This window comes from Stenella coeruleoalba (genome assembly GCF_951394435.1).
Source record: "Stenella coeruleoalba genome assembly, chromosome: 16".
NCBI lineage: Eukaryota > Metazoa > Chordata > Mammalia > Artiodactyla > Delphinidae > Stenella > Stenella coeruleoalba.
The window spans coordinates 28,045,205-28,061,359 of record NC_137162.1 but is presented as its reverse complement, the minus strand read 5'-3'; the positions used below and the strand labels follow the sequence as shown (position 1 = coordinate 28,061,359).

The 16,155-nt window shown below is 37.7% G+C and overlaps 1 protein-coding gene across 6 annotated transcripts in view; it reads right to left on the bottom strand.

Moving 5' to 3' along the window:
• Positions 1-16,155, bottom strand: part of ERLIN1 (ER lipid raft associated 1) — a 41,129-nt gene that overhangs the window by 23,070 nt on the left and 1,904 nt on the right. For all 6 annotated transcript variants that reach the window (XR_013824384.1, XR_013824385.1, XM_079900911.1 and 3 more), the window contains exons 3-7: positions 15,424-15,505; positions 10,994-11,040; positions 9,551-9,612; positions 6,095-6,220; positions 3,851-3,924 (exon numbers count right to left, since the gene is read on the bottom strand). Coding sequence is in view for 4 of the 6 variants with exons in the window: in XM_079900911.1 (XP_079757037.1) it covers positions 3,851-3,924; positions 6,095-6,220; positions 9,551-9,612; positions 10,994-11,040; positions 15,424-15,505 (391 nt within the window). In the remaining 2 variants the exon portion in view is untranslated. The remainder of the gene's footprint in view (positions 1-3,850; positions 3,925-6,094; positions 6,221-9,550; positions 9,613-10,993; positions 11,041-15,423; positions 15,506-16,155) is intronic.

The window sequence follows — 16,155 nt, the reverse complement described above, 5'->3', positions numbered from 1 at the left end:
TCATTCAATAACGTTTATAAAAACTACAGGGCTTCCCTGGTGGCACAGTGGTTGAGAGTCCACCTGCCGATGCAGGGGACACGGGTTCGTGCCCTGGTCTGGGAAGATCCCACAGGCGGCGGAGCGGCTGGGCCCGTGAGCCATGGCCGCTGAGCCTGCACGTCTGGAGCCTGTGCTCCGCGCAACGGGAGAGGCCACAACAGTGAGAGGCCCACGTACCGCAAAACAAAACAAAACAAAACAAAAAAAACCAACAAATAAATATAGGTAAGTTTAAAAGATCCTTCTTTCTGCCATGCAGAAAATGATGTGGACAAGTGAAAGTGAGAAAACAGGATAGAAGACTACTGCAGAAGTCCAGGCAAGAAATAGTACTTGGTCTAAGGAGGTGGCAGTGAAGATGTTTTAGATGGATTTGGTAGAATCAGCAGGATATGGGACTGATTAGATGTTAAGGGCTAGAGGGTTCTCAAAGACGCCTCCCATACCTCTAGACTGGCCTGAGGGTAAGAAGGAGCCATTTACTAACAAGAGGGAAAAAACAGGAGAGAAGTAGATTTGATAGGAAAAGACCAAGGGCTCAATAACTAATGAAAGAATAGGAAATAGAAAAATCAATGGAACACAACAAAGTTCAGAAAGGACTTTACTATATAACGGAATTTAGCAAATAATATGATGGCATTTCAAACAAAGAGGAGAAAGGGGCATAAATTATTCAGTAATTGCTGTTGCTAATAAATTGGGGGAGGGGCAGGTTGGAGCCCAACCTCACAAATGAAATCGAAATGGATTCCAGATGAATTAAAATTTTAAATCTAAAAATAAAACTGTAAAAGTAAAGAAAATGTTGTAATTTCTGATTTTATTTAAATTTCTATATTTTAAAGTTGGTGAAAGGCTCTTAAAAGCATAGTAGCACAGCAAAATCCCATAAAGAAAAAAATACTAAAATTACTGCTAAAAATACTAAAATTAAACTTCAGAATTGTCAAGGGGAAAAGAAATGTTAAATGACAAAGAAAAAAACTAGGAGAAAATGTTTACTATGCATTTAAAGAAGAGTTGCAATAATTAACATATCAAAAACAGTTTATTTAAGTTAATGAGAAAAACACATAAAAACAACCAAAAAATGAGCAAACACAATTCACAAATCAAATACAGAGGGCCAATAAACATCCTAGGGCATTCAACCTCAATAATTAATACACAATGGCAGATTCATTTTTTCCAAAAGGATTTAGAGAGCAGGTATGCATCTGTTAATTATTTGAGTACGATCACACAATCAAATGTATAGAAAACAACAGCTCATCAACACTGCTGATGAGAGTATAAGCTACTAAAATTTTTCTGAAAGGCAATTTGGCAATGTATATAAAAAAGCTCCCAAACAAGGCATCAATCCTACGTTTAAGAACTTATCTTAAGGGAAGAATTTTAAAAGATGTATGTATAAGCTTGGTCATAACATGCACATAACAGTAAAAACTGGAAGCCAACAGGGATTAAATAAAAACATTAAAAGTGATGATGCAGCAAATCTTACTTTTAACTTGAAAAGCTGCTTACATATATTGCTGGTGAAAAAAGCTATGGTATGATTCCATTTTAGTTCAACATTATTTATAACTATAAACATATGTTCCTCTGTATTAAGAAGAGTCTGGAAAGATACAACGAACTATGTTATCTCTGCATAGTAAGATTACTGTTGAATTTCACTTTGTTATTCATCTTTTTCCTAATATCTGATTATTTTTACAACACATATAACATGCGTGTGTATAAAAATATCGATAATATACAAGGTACTACTACAAATCAGTAAGAAAAAGAAAAACATTTCAATAGAAAAATGGGCAAAGAATATGAATAGGCAATTGACAGATGAGTACCAATGGACCAAAAAATAAACAAAAAGATGCTCAACCTCATTAACAACTAAGGAAATGCAAATCAAGGAGACAGATAACTTCACATCTATCCATACAGCAAAAATCAGCATGTCTGATTGCTTCACATGCTGATGAGGTCATGGAGAAACAAGTATTCACATATACTGCTGGTAAGAATGTAGATTTAGGGACTTCCCTGGTGGCACAGTGGATAAGACTCCATGCTCCCAATGCAGGGGGCCTGGGTTTGTACCTGGTCAGGGAACTAGATCCCACATGCATGCCGCAGCCAAGAGTTCGCATGCCGCAACTAAGGAGCCCACGTGCTGCAACTAAGAACTGGTGCAACCAAATAAATAAATATTAAGAAAAAGAATGTAGATTTATACAGCCACTTTGAAAGATAAAGTGTACATACAAGGAGATGTGTCAGGCATATTCACTACACTATTGTTTATTAATAGCAAAAAATTGGAAACAGTAGGGAAATGGTTATGTAATATAAGGCAAGGAACTCTAGGGGGCTGTTTAGAAGAATGAGCTAGATCTCCAAGTAACGACCTGAGCAGAATCTAGGAATCTGTGGCATTCACATTATCTTCAAAATTGAAAAGCTGCTCCAGGCAACCAAGAGAGTTTTACAAAGTTAGCTCTGGGACATTTCAAAAGAACCCTTAACTTTGGCAGTTCCCCCTCAGGCACCTGGCAGAGATAATGGCAAGATGGAGGACAGGGGAAAACCTTCAGAAGTTTTCCAGACTCGTTTATGAGATCGCATACGATCACCCACAGTGAATGCACACTTCTCAGAAGCAGTGCAATCTAGAAACTAAGAAAGGACATTAGAGAAGCCACATTACCACTTCTCAGGTAATCCAGATCCAAAGCCACTGCGTTCTAATGTTACTGACCATGACTAGAGTAGAAAAGGCATCTTACAGTCACACCCAATATCAACACCTACCCCACACACTTATGTAAAACAAACAAAAGCCTCACAGACTGATACTTTAACTTACTACATGCCACGTGCTCGGGTTTCTTTTCCTATTCAATTCCATCTTATTTAAAATGCTGGTCATGACCCACTAAAATTGATTTTAGAACCTACTAGTGGATTTCAACCCAATCTGAAAAAGTACCCAAAAAAAGCAGTTATTCTCACCATTCTATTTCCCAATGCCACTGCCACCACCACACCACCACTAAATTCTTCTGCTACCTTGCTTTTACTCAGGTCTTTCCACCCACCTGAAATATCTTCCTTACTCTTTTCCACCTTATAAATCGTACTAATTCTTCCAGACCTACCTATCAATAAAATCTCAACTCAATCAGTCATTTCCAGGCAGGTTCTCTTGAAATGTTCGTTAAACTCTGAGAGCAGTAATCATCCCATCAATTCATCTGTCAATTAATACTTTGTCTAGAATTATTACCCAAATTTTATACGTGAAATTTTTTTTCATAATCTTACTGAGGGCAAGGATTAGTCTTAAACTGATTTATAACCATTACTGTATCTTTTTTTTTTTTTTTTTGTGGTACGTGGGCCTCTCACTGTTGTGGCCTCTCCCAGCAGCCATGACTCACGGGCCCAGCCACTCCGCAGCATGTGGGATCCTCCCGGACCGAGGAACGAACCCGCGTCCCCTGCATCGGCAGGCGTACTCTCAACCACTGCACCACCAGGGAAGCCAAACCATTACTGTATCTTAATAATGTCACACGCATACATAGCTGTATACAGATTTTATTTCCTTGCAAGAGCCTCAGCTTATCTGTTCCCTCTAAGAGTTCAGAAAAAAATGCCACCCATAACTGAGAAAGATATTCTGTAAATCACCCTAGCACTACAATTAAATAACTGCTGAATAAACAGTCTGATGAAAGGACAATTAAATACAAAGCTCTCAAAATTCGCAAAGAATTTCCCTAGAAGGGCTTACCTGTATGGTGAGGCCTGGGGCCATGACATTTAAATCTTTCTGCAGAGCTTGCTTGAGGTTTTCGTCTATTTGATCTGTTTTTGAAGCCAAGAACAGCTCTCATTACACTCAAAAAAATTTCCTTACATTGTATTAACATTTAAAAAAAACAATCATAATTAGACCTAAAGTTTCCATGGTACTATTCTTTTATAGAGCTTAAACCATTTCACACACATATGAAAACAAATATGTATATATATATATAGAGAGAGAGAGAGAGACAGAGACAGAGACAGAGACAGAGAGACAGAGAGAGAGACAGAGAGTTTTCCTTTTGTGTGAGGAAAAATTGTGAGGAATTACCGAACAAAGAAATTAAGGAAAGATGACAACCAGCTACTTGAAGTTTATCAAATAAATGGAGAATCTAGGTTTCTAATATCTTAATTCATTGTCGTTACTTAATATGTGTCCTGATTCTCTAAAAAAACAAATTTTCATCTTCAGTCAATCTTTATCCAAATTCCCAAATAACTAAATTTCATTTCCAGGGACCTCTGCCAATTATTTTGGATTTAAAAACAGAGAGGGTGGGGGAAAGGCTCATAGGAAGGTCCTTGAAGCACACAAGAATGGACAATAAAGATGTCACTTCACTTGGCTTTGTAACTCATGAATTTTCTATCCACCTCAACAGTACCTTCCGCATTATTAAATAACCAGTGATGTGACAATTAAGGACAGACCAGTTTTCTCAAACACCACGTCAATAGTTCTCAATCATCAATGAGGAATCAATTGATAGATTTCTAAATTGATTAACCATCCCTATGCCTGCCTCTAAGAAATTCAGTAATTCCAGGAGGGAGAAGTGAGCAGCCAATAGCAGCACCCCAATCCCTGGTCAGAGCTTTCCCTACCACAAATGAAAAGCAACTTGTACAGAAGAGAGTCAACATAGCAAGCCTGAAACTACTATCCTTAGAAAGGCCTGTTTGCAATTTGGCCTCTGGCTGTCACCTGGGGTCATGGATTTGGAGAGCATTCCCTCTATCCCCAGAACTGATAACAATGACTCACTGTGCCTAAATTGTTTATTCAAACAATGTGTTTTATGCTGAACATCTACTTTCCTTCTGGGAATCTGGAATATTGGTATATGCTAGGCAGAAGGTACCTACATGACCAGCCCACAGTAAAAATCCTGCGTAGAGTCTCTAATGAGTTTCTCCAGCAGGCAACATCTCACGTGTATTGTTACAATTCAATGCTGGAGTAATTTAAGTGTATCCTGCATGACTCCACTGGGAGAAGACTCTTGAAAGCTTGTGCCTGATTTCCTTCAGACTTCACCCAAGTGCCTTTTCCTTCCGCTTTGTACCCTTTTGCTGTAGTACATCTTAGCTGTATGATTATACTGAGTCCTGTCAGTCTTCCTAGCAAATCATCAAACGTGGGGGTGGGTCTTGGGAAACTCCAAGACACAGGTTCTTAATTTCTCCAAATTATCTATTAAACTAGCAACAAAGCTAATTTTCAGTAAATTATCATAGTAAAAACAGAATATAGTCTGGGACTTCCCTGGTGGCACAGTGGTTAAGAATCCACCTGCTAATGCAGGGGACATGGATTCGAGCCCTGGTCCGGGAAGATCCCACATGCCGCGGAGCAACTAAGTCTGTGTGCCACAACTACTGAGCTCACATGCCACAACTACCGAAGCCCACGTGCTCCAGGGCCCACGGGCCACAACTACTGAACCTGGGTGCTGCAACTACTGAAGCCCGCATGCCTAGAGCCTGTGCTCCATAACAAGAGAAGCCACCGCAATGAGAAGTCCGCGCACCGCAATGAAGAGTAGCCCCTGCTCACTGCAACTAGAGAAAGTCCATGTGCAGCAACGAAGACCCAGCGCAACCAAAACTAAAATTAATTAATTAATTTAAAAAAAAGAACTTAGTTTGTAACAAATGATCTTTTTCCAATCTCTACCAAGTTACATACTTTGTATTTCAGAAAATGGTTATCATTCTTAAAATATCTTGTTTGCGTAACTATTTGCTTAATTTAAGCAATTTTAAGCAAATTTAAGCAATTTTAAACTTAAGATAAAGAATATTTTAAAGACAATTGCTCTGTTATAAATTCAGAAGAAATGCTCAAATAGCATAATGCTTACTAATACTATTATAGCATTCACAGACAAGTTGAACAAGATTTCTAATTGGTTATTTATATATTTAAAACAAATGAGACACTTACCAAACAATTCAATGTAAACTTCTTGAAGCGTGTGGGCACTGCAAAACTGGTTCAGTTCATGGTGGATTTTATTGAAGATTAAGGTCTTGTCATAATCTGCAGTGTAGTTCCTCACTATATCAAACACTGAAAGAGAGGTACTATCCATGTTCACCCATGTATCCTCTAATTCAGCCAAGGTAAAAGTTACAGTGATAAAATATACATGAGGAAAGGTGCCAATGAAATAGTGAAAACATGAAACACAACTCCAAGCCTTGATGTGTTCCTTGTGCCTTATTCTCCAGATATTACTGCATTTGCAATTCTAATGGGCAAACTTCATATTCCATACTAAGGAGAGTATATATTATCTTGGAGGTAATAAGGAACCGTCAAAAATTGAGCAAGGGCATGACACAATCAGATCTGTACTTTGGCAGCAGAATGCAAATGAATTGTGAGGCATATAAATCAGAGGCAGGGGAACTGTAAAGCAATTACTGCAAGGTAAAAGTTTAGCTAAGAGGTAAAGAGGGCCTGAACTAATTGAGGAACAGTGGGAATGAAAGAAGGAGACAGCTCCAAAAGACCATTTTCAAAAAGGCAGTTTTTAAAGGCTGTTAAAAAAAAAAATGACTGGCTAGAAAGGAAAGAAGCTAACATTTCTGGGCCAGACTTTATATCAGGCAATTTATATACATTATCACTTAATTCTCACAAAAAAAAATCTCCTTATTTTGCATAATATGAAACTGAGAAACAGAATTTCAGAAATGTGCCTAAGGGTACATACTAGAACGTGCCAGAACCTGTACCCTACATTAAAACATGCTTTCTCCCTTCAAATCCAAGACTTGCTCTACTCGCCTTCCCACGGAGGATACTAGATGTAACCGGATTCCAGATCAAAACAGATGAACAGGCCATCAATAAATACTCGCTGACTAACTCATCCTCTTGATCATTTCCAAATGAGTTGGTGATACAATAGTTTCCTCTTTATCTCTGGCCAGAAAACAAGCACTATCTCCCCTTCTTCTATTTTTTCAATCATAGTCCATTCCACTGATTTGTGACCAGGGAAAGTAGATGATAAAAGACAGGAAAATACTTAATTCCTGAAAAATATAATCCAAATCCACTTGATAGTAATACAGGTTGCTCTCTCTTCTGAAATTCTTTTGCTATTTGTGCCTGTACCAGTGACATGAAACTTAGCACGACCTTACATTCCTATATATATACATATGTACGTGTATATATATACGTGTATATATATATACACATATATATAAATATATATATGTATATACATATGTGTATATACATATATATATATTTTTTTGGTGAGTATCATGTCTTCTCGAGTAAAATAAAAAGCCCTTAACGCAAAGGCTCTAACTTCACCTTTTAAAATTGTTTTTGCCAACACAGTATCCTGACATAGTAAGCATGCAAATTTTAGTAGTAAGGATAAAAATAAAATGGCAGATCTTTTTAAAAACTTTATTATATTATAGTTGATTTACAATGTTGTGTTAATTTCTACTGTATAGCAAAGCGATTTAGTTATACATATGTACACATTCTTTTTCATGTTCTTTTCCATTATGGTTTATCACAGGATATTGAATGGAGTTCCCTGTGCTATACAGTAGGACCTTGCTGTTTATCCATTCTCTATAATAGTTTGCATCTGTTAATCCCAAACTCCCAATCCACCCCTCCCCAACAGCAACCATAAGTCTGTCCTGTCTGTTTCTGTTTCATAGATAAGTTCATTTGTGTCATGTTTTAGATTCCACATATAAGTGGTATCATATGGTATTTGTCTTTCTAACTTACTTTACTTAGTATGACAATCTCTAGGTCCATCCATGTGGCTTCAAAATGACATTATTTCATTCTTTTTTTATGGCTGAGTAGTATTCCACTGCATGTATATACCACATCTTCTTTATCCATTCATCTGTCAATGGACACTTAGGTTGTTTCCACCTCTTGGGTATTGTGAACAGTGCTGCAATGAACAATGGGGTGCATGTATCTTTTCAAATTATAGTTTTGTCTGGGTACATGCCCAGGAGTAGGAACCTCCATACTGTTTTCCACAGTGGCTGCACCAATTTACGTTCCCACCAACAGTGTAGGAGGGTTCCCTTTTCTCCACACTCTCTCCAGCATTTGTTATTTGTAGACTTTTAAATGATGGCCATTCTGACTGGTGTGAGGTGATATCTCATTGTAGTGCTGATTTGCATTTCTCTAATAATTAGTGATGTTCAGCAGCTTTTCATGTGCCTGTTGGCCATCTGTATGTCTTCTTTGGAGAAATGTCCATTTAGGTCTTCTGAAAATGGCAGATCTTTTGATTGAAAGCAGGGTCTCGAAGAAACCCAAGTACACCCATGTTCATAGTAGTATTATTCACAATAGCTAAAACATGGAAGTAATCCAAATGTCCATCAATGGATGAATGGATAAACAAAATGTGGTATATACATACAATGGAATATTATTCGGCCTTAAAAAGGAAGGAAATTCTGACACATGCTACTACAACATGGATGAACCCTGAGGACATTATGCTTAGTCAAAGAAGCCAGTCACAAAAAGACAAATACTATATGATTCCATTTATGAGGTTCCTGGAGTAGTCAAATTCATAGAGAAAGAAAGTACAGACAGAAATGTCAGAAAGACAGAAATGGTGGTTGCCAGGGCTGGGAGAGCGGGTGCATGAGGAGTTCTTGTTTAATGGGTAGGGAGCTTCAGTTTTGCAAGATGAAAAGAGTTATGGAGATGGATGCTGGTGATGGTGGCATAACAATGTGAATGTATGTAATGTCCACTGAATATTTAAAAGTGGTTAAGAAGGTAAATTTTATGTTACATGTATTTTATCACAGTAAAAAAAATTACAAAAAGAAATCAAACATTAAAATGGCTGATCTTACTTCAGAACTCCTAATTAAGTTTTTGATCTGAACAGTACTCCATCTCTGTGAGTTTTCATCTTTTACCAAGAAAGTGTTCTCCCCACACTGAGGACTTTCAGATTGCTTTGCAAGTTGTAGCAAATCTCAACTAGAAAAGATTTTTCTATGGTCACAAATCCATGTAGCCAAGGAACTGATCAGTTATAGACTTTTAACATGTAAGGATATTATTTCTCATCCTGACTGGATAAAATGCTACTTTCTAGAAATTCTAGAAATAATCAATGACTGTCTTTTTCTTAGATACACTCAGCTCAGCATAACGCATACAGTTGCAGAAAGTCAACTCTGTTGACCTATTTCTGTCGCCATTCCCCAGGAATGGAAAATATTCCAGCGATTATTTTTTTAAATATATATCAGAAATGAATGAGGTCATAAAACTTTCCTTAGGGAATCTATTCCTATTCCTTAGAGAATCTCACAGTTACAGACACTCTGATTATAACTATAACAGAATAGATGGGTACCATACCTGCACAAGGGGCCAACATATTAACCACTTCTATTCGGTCAATATAGATCATGACCCCACCACTAAAAACAGAGAAATGGAAAAATGTGAGCCAAATACAAACCTATTATGTTCCTAGATTAATTCTACATCATCAAACAAATCCCACATGATAGAAATTTAGAAGGAAAATCTAAAGACATATACTACTGATTGATTAAACTGACCTCACTGATCACTACTCAAATGACCTTGCACACACTCACCTGGCTCTCTCATAACCAAAAGCTCACCTCTGTAACTGCTGTGATCAAAATCAGCTCACAGGAAGACTAGACCTATAACCTAGAGCTGCTTAGCACTTTGCCCTTATTAAATGAAGTCAACAGCTAAGGCAGTGCACTTCTCAAACTTCTCCATCAAGGAATCAGGTAAAGTGGTTCCCCAGAGGTATGGAGGCCAGCCACAGGCTGAAATTCTTTTGATTCCCTTCTTTATCTTAATCTACTTTTCATCTGTATTTATTCTAATATGAAAAGAAGAATCTTCCCCCAAACCTTGAAGTAAAACTGACACTCCAGAAAGATAGGTCTTGTTAATTAATGGCTTCCTATACTTCCTGGCCTACTGGCACAGACCCTGAGGAACATGTGAACCTCAATTTAAGATACATGAAGTTAAGAAATTTTGAAACTATACAACTAAGCCTTGCTACCAACTTACAACAACATTTTTTTTCTGATAAAAAAGCATAATACCTGCTCACTGAAAAAAATCTGACAAATACATGAAAGCATGAAGATAAAAATAAAATTTACCCAACATCTCATCAGCTGCCAATTTTGAGTCATCTCTAAAGAGAATCTATAAAAAAGTTACAGATGGACCTAGGGAGAACTTGTATCAAATATGTTAACTTAAAACAGAGAGAATTTGCTCCCTCTTTAAGAACATTTCTGTGATATTTTGGTCATTTAAAATACAGAATTTAAAACATACACTGAACTTTATACTCTTCTTCTGATACAATTCAATGTACTGATTATACTCTAAAAATAATTTGGGCCTTGCTTGCCTTTCTTGCCCCAAAACTTTATACAGCAGTGATTTTTCAAAGTAAGGTCCTCAGATCAGCTCAGGATCACCTGGGACTTCTACTAGAAATGCAAATTCTCGGGTCTCATTCCAGACCTACTGAATCAGAAACTCTAAATTAGATGGCATTTAATACTACAGATGACAAGGTAAGCTGATTTCATTTTAAACTATCTACTGTTAGTTTAAAATGGCTCCTAAGATGGAAAGGTCCTATTTGGAGACAGGGCTTTTCTCAAATAATGCTCAGAAGAGAAATCCCCCTGGGTTACTAGGATGCCTATTTGAAAGATGTTTAAGTGATCACAGCTTATGAACAGAAAATACATCTGAACCAAAGGGAGGTTGGTAAGCAAGGGGAACGCTTACCTTGTTCCACAAGGCACATTTTTAACTTCATCAGTTTGCAGTGTTGTCTAGGGAGGAAAAAATATCTCATCAATACTCAGCACACATATCATCAAAGAACCACTGGTCCCAAAGGAAAATCTCTAGAGAACTGCTGAAAGGTATGTACAGGAGAGCTCCATTACAACTTTAGTCCCCAAAAATTAGCTATCAGAGCAATCTCTTTTTGTATTCTGGCAGACATGAAAGACTAGAGACAGAATATTTTACAGTTAATGTCTGAGTCAAGATGCACCAGGAAAGCTTCAATACTCAATCTGAAAGTTTCAATGTTTAATCTCTCAGTCAGTCCCTTATTTGCATGGAGCTGGCCTGGGACTGCAAACTACATGGATTACCCACAAGGATACTACTCCTAGGATTTGTACTCTGAACTCTGATTCCACTGCTAATATTAATGGTTACAATGAAGGCAAAAGATAACTATTATATGCATACAAGCAGTCTTCAACTCAGAGGGGCCCTTGAGCTCAACACCAACCTTTTCCTCTAAAGCTATAGTCAATATTTCAGTTCAGGTCCTAGAGATTTCTCAGACAGTCTCTCAATTTCCTTTTTAAAAGAAATGCCACCATCAGCACTGCTTCCTCCTTGTGAACCAACCATCTGGTACTTAATTACTCTGCCCCTGTCACAACTTGGTTCGGATCCAGAATGACTCCCTATTGCACTTGAAGGCTTCCAGCAGGAGAGCACATAATGAGTGTATTCTGGACACACTGCACCATATTAAGCCCACAGCAACATAGGACTTTATGGAATACAATGGAAAAAAGAAGCATGGTCCTTGTTTCCAAAGAGCTCACAATCCAACACAGGAGATAAAATCCTTACAAAGCAATCCATAACAGGTACAAATAACAGAGTATAAACTGAATTGTTAGGTATTAAGTTATAGAGTAAAATAATCATTTGAAAAGCTCTCTGAGGTGAAATATTTATAAGCCCAGTCTAGAGAAGGAGAAATAAGAACAGATAAGGCAGAGAAGCATCTTAAATTCAATACGTATCTATTCAAATACACAAAGTTGAGGACAAACTATGTGTATAGGTGTCAGGAAGCAGTTGGCTTGCCTGGAGCAGAAGGGACAATATAGATGAGAGGTGAAACTCTGAGAAGAGAACATGATGATATTAGGCAGAGGGCCCTGAATGTTTGCTGGGGGGCTTGTGCTCTCCCTAGTCCACCTTATACACAGCCACAAACAAACCTTTCAAAAATAGGACTTTTCCTTCATTCCTTTGCTTATGTGTGTTGTGGTTCTCACTATCTATCATATCTGGAGGCAAGAAAACCAGCTGGGAAGCTAAAGTAGTAATTTATTTAGGTTAATGTAGAAAAGGCCATGGAAATTTAAAGCTTTCAACCCAGGAGATACAATAGAGAAGGGATCTGATAACTAGTTTCATATAAAATTCCAGGAGGAAAAAGAATAGAAGGTTAAGTCTGGGGTTAAAAGGGTGATAGTAAACATTAGTGACAGGATATAGGTAGAGTGAGGGAAGTTGATAGAGGTGAGCTCAATTTATTTTATTTCCTTCAAAACATTCACCATAGTCAACTTCCAAATCAACTTTAAATATACATTCCTATTTAAACCTAAAGGATATTCTCTAGTCAATTTTCAAACCAAGTAGAACTAGGAAAGAGTTCAAATGTTAAATCTTCAATTTAACATCCTATCTTCATGTACTTTTATACTTCTTTTATATTACCTCAAAAATTTCCCCAGTATGAAAGTTTATTTTAAAAGTCTTTGGTTTTGTTATATAAATATATATTTTAAAGGCTGAAGGTTTTTATATTTTTCTAAAGTTTTTTTTCTTACATCATATATGGGATCTCACATTTCCCCAAGATGCTTCTTAAATATTCCTTTCAAATGCCAAGTCTGTTAAGCCATTTGTTTATATAAGCTATGTCTTCTAATGTGCTCCAAAACTTCCTAAAAATAAGTTTCTTTATCTCATTCTTATGAAAACAACTTCTTAAAAGGGTTTTATTAATATAATTCTTTCCTAGAACGTTACAGTTTCACATATAAAGACAGACCATTTCTATTTAGTCACACTGACTCCAGCAGTAAATCTTTTTACTAATTTCATTTTCATTTCTTCTTTTTTAATAAGATTATTTATTTATTTATTTATTTATTTATGGCTGGGTTGGGTCTTCGTTGCTGTGCACGGGCTTTTCTCTAGTTGTGTCAAGCGGGGGCTACTCTTCATTGCAGTGCGCAGGTTTCTCATTGCAGTGGCTTCTCTTGTTGCAGAGTATGGGCTCTAGGTGCGCGGGCTTCAGTAGTTGTGGCACGCGTGCTCAGTAGTTGTGGCTCGTGGGCTCTAGAGCGCAGGCTCAGTAGTTGCAGTGCATGGGCTTAGCTGCTCCGCGGCATGTGGGATCTTCCCGGACCAGGGCTCGAACCCGTGTCCCCTGCATTGGCAGGCGGATTCTTAACCACTGCGCCACCAGGGAAGTCCCTCATTTTCATTTTTTATGACAGTTTATCACTCTATGTGTTTGTGTGTGCATATGTATGAATACACACACACACACATAAATATATAAACACACACACTGTGTATTTGTTATATATGTAATTAAACTCTAAAATCTATTTGTTTATTGTCTGTATCTCTTTTATATATCTCTGCATCAGTATGACTCAACATACTAAGCTCCAAGAAGGCAGAGACAAATCTGCCTGGCTTTGAACAAGGTCTAAAAAAGCCCCTGATCTCTAAGGGTCTGATGATGCCATTGATAACATCAATATAGACTATTTAAGCTGTTGATGGGTTCATGCAAATAAAACCCCTTGTTTCACAGAGGAGTAACTGAAGTCTAGAATGGTTAAGTGATTTCTGCAAAGTCATGTAAACAATTAGTGGCAGAGCCAGAGCCAGAACCTAGTTTACAGGTTTCTGGCCCCATGTTCACTACACCATACCGCTTCCAGAGAAATCAGCTCAACTTAACAACTTTCACCACAAGTAGAAAGGTCAGAAATATAAACGTGTTATGACCCCTGCCTTCAAGAAGCTTGGAGACTTTCTGGAAAAAAAAAATTCACACAAAAACTTAAGAGAACAATACAAGACAACATTATTAAAGGAAATAAGATCACGGGCCAAAATTTACAATACAGACTTTAAGGGCTATGGAAGAGGAGGAGAAGGATTTGTGATGAGCCTTAAAAAGGCTGGCAAGATTTAGACAGGAAATAAGGCATAAAGAGAGAGATGGTGAGAGAAGAGGTAATAGCATCAGCCTAGCCAAGAGTGAATAAAATAAATATGGGAAAACAATATGGAAATCAGTCTGACTAGGGGAAGAACACTATACTTCACTTTAACAGACACAATTCTTGCCCCAAGCCATCTAAAAGGGAATTGGAGGGAAATCTGGAGGATTTAAGTATTCATAATGAAAATCTCACTTAGCAGGAAGCCTAGACTTTAAATTACAAGATTAAATACATTGAATTTTCCCGAGCCCTGAAAAATTAGCAGCGGAGAGTAGACAAACTTCTGAATCCAAAGATTTATAATCACACAGTGCCTGCAAAAGTAGTAACAATCTGGGCTTCCCTGGTGGCGCAGTGGTTGAGAGTCCGCCTGCCGATGCAGGGGACACGGGTTCGTGCCCCGGTCCGGGAGGATCCCACATGCTGCGGAGCGGCTGGGCCCGTGGGCTACGGCCGCTGAGCCTGCGCGTCTGGAGCCTGTGCTCCACAACGGGAGAGGCCCCAACAGTGAGAGGCCCGCGTACCACACACACACACAAAAAAAGTAGTAACAATCTAATCCTGTTTTGTCATGTTGTTACCTCAAAAGATATTTACTAAGTGTCTGTTCTCAAGAACCAGCCGCTTATTTAAGATATTCTGGGATGCTGTCAAAATAGAACACTCACTAATGTTCCACATATAATTATGCTTAATGTTCCAGGCAAAAATGTGAAGCAGAGAAGCTGTGTATAAAAATTCAGATCCTCCATGTTAACAGTAGCCCAGGAGCTTGCCTCTATGGAAACCAAACACCATTCTAAACCAAGTTATCACTGGTTTATATCTCTAGTTGTGTTTCAAAGTCCTGCTTTTATTTTGACAGCAGCAACACAAAACCTGCTGCATACCACTATATAGATGGGAGAAGTGAGTCCTTCCAAGCCGCCTAGCTCATACTTCTAATATACCTCAAGAGAGTGAGGTGGTTCAAAACCATAACTTATGCTGTGACAACTGTACTCTGAACTTTTAACTCCTACAATTAAGTAAATACTACCATTAGCTTAAGAAATGAGGAATTCTATCTCCACCCATGAATGTGGTCACTGTTTCGCTCACACCTGTCTATCCAGTGTGGGGGCTTCCCTAGGAATCACTCACCTGCACAGATCTGAACGTAGTAATGAAAGGCAACATGATATGATAGCCTGGTCCACTGGGGCTAGTTAGTAAAGCTCCTCCCCTGCAAAAAGATGTTTCAATTTGACAAGATTATAAAAAGAGAAATTCTCTTTCCAAATCTAAAATGCTATAATAAATATTCACTCTTACTCATGCTATTGATCTACTAAAGCCTCACTAATATGAGTTACTAATGATGAACAACTGCTGGTCCCTAAAATATCTGCCACACCTACAAAAGTGAAAAGATCAAATTAAAGTGCCCATGTTACACCTTGTTTCACAAGTTCTACCAACCATACCTCTGGGTCTCCAGCACCACTCTCAGGTATAAAGATTCTCTTTGGTCTTTAACCTTTTGAGAACTACTTGTGAAAAAAATTCGAATGGCTCTCAGTTGATGTACTTTAATTGTACATAGCATGAGCCAGATCAAAACACAATACATTTAATCACCAGGCTGAATAAAAAATAGATAACACAAACTTTCAAGGAAGGAGAAAATTTCTGATGCTCAAGATTCTTTTAATCTACCTACAAAGCAATTAAAATGCTGGGGGCGATTAACATACACACTACTATATATAAAATAGGTAAACAACAAGGACCTTCTGTATAGCACAGGGAACTATACTCAATATTTTGTAATAACCTATAATAGAATATCTGAAAAATAATATATATAAATAAATATATATATGTATAACTGAA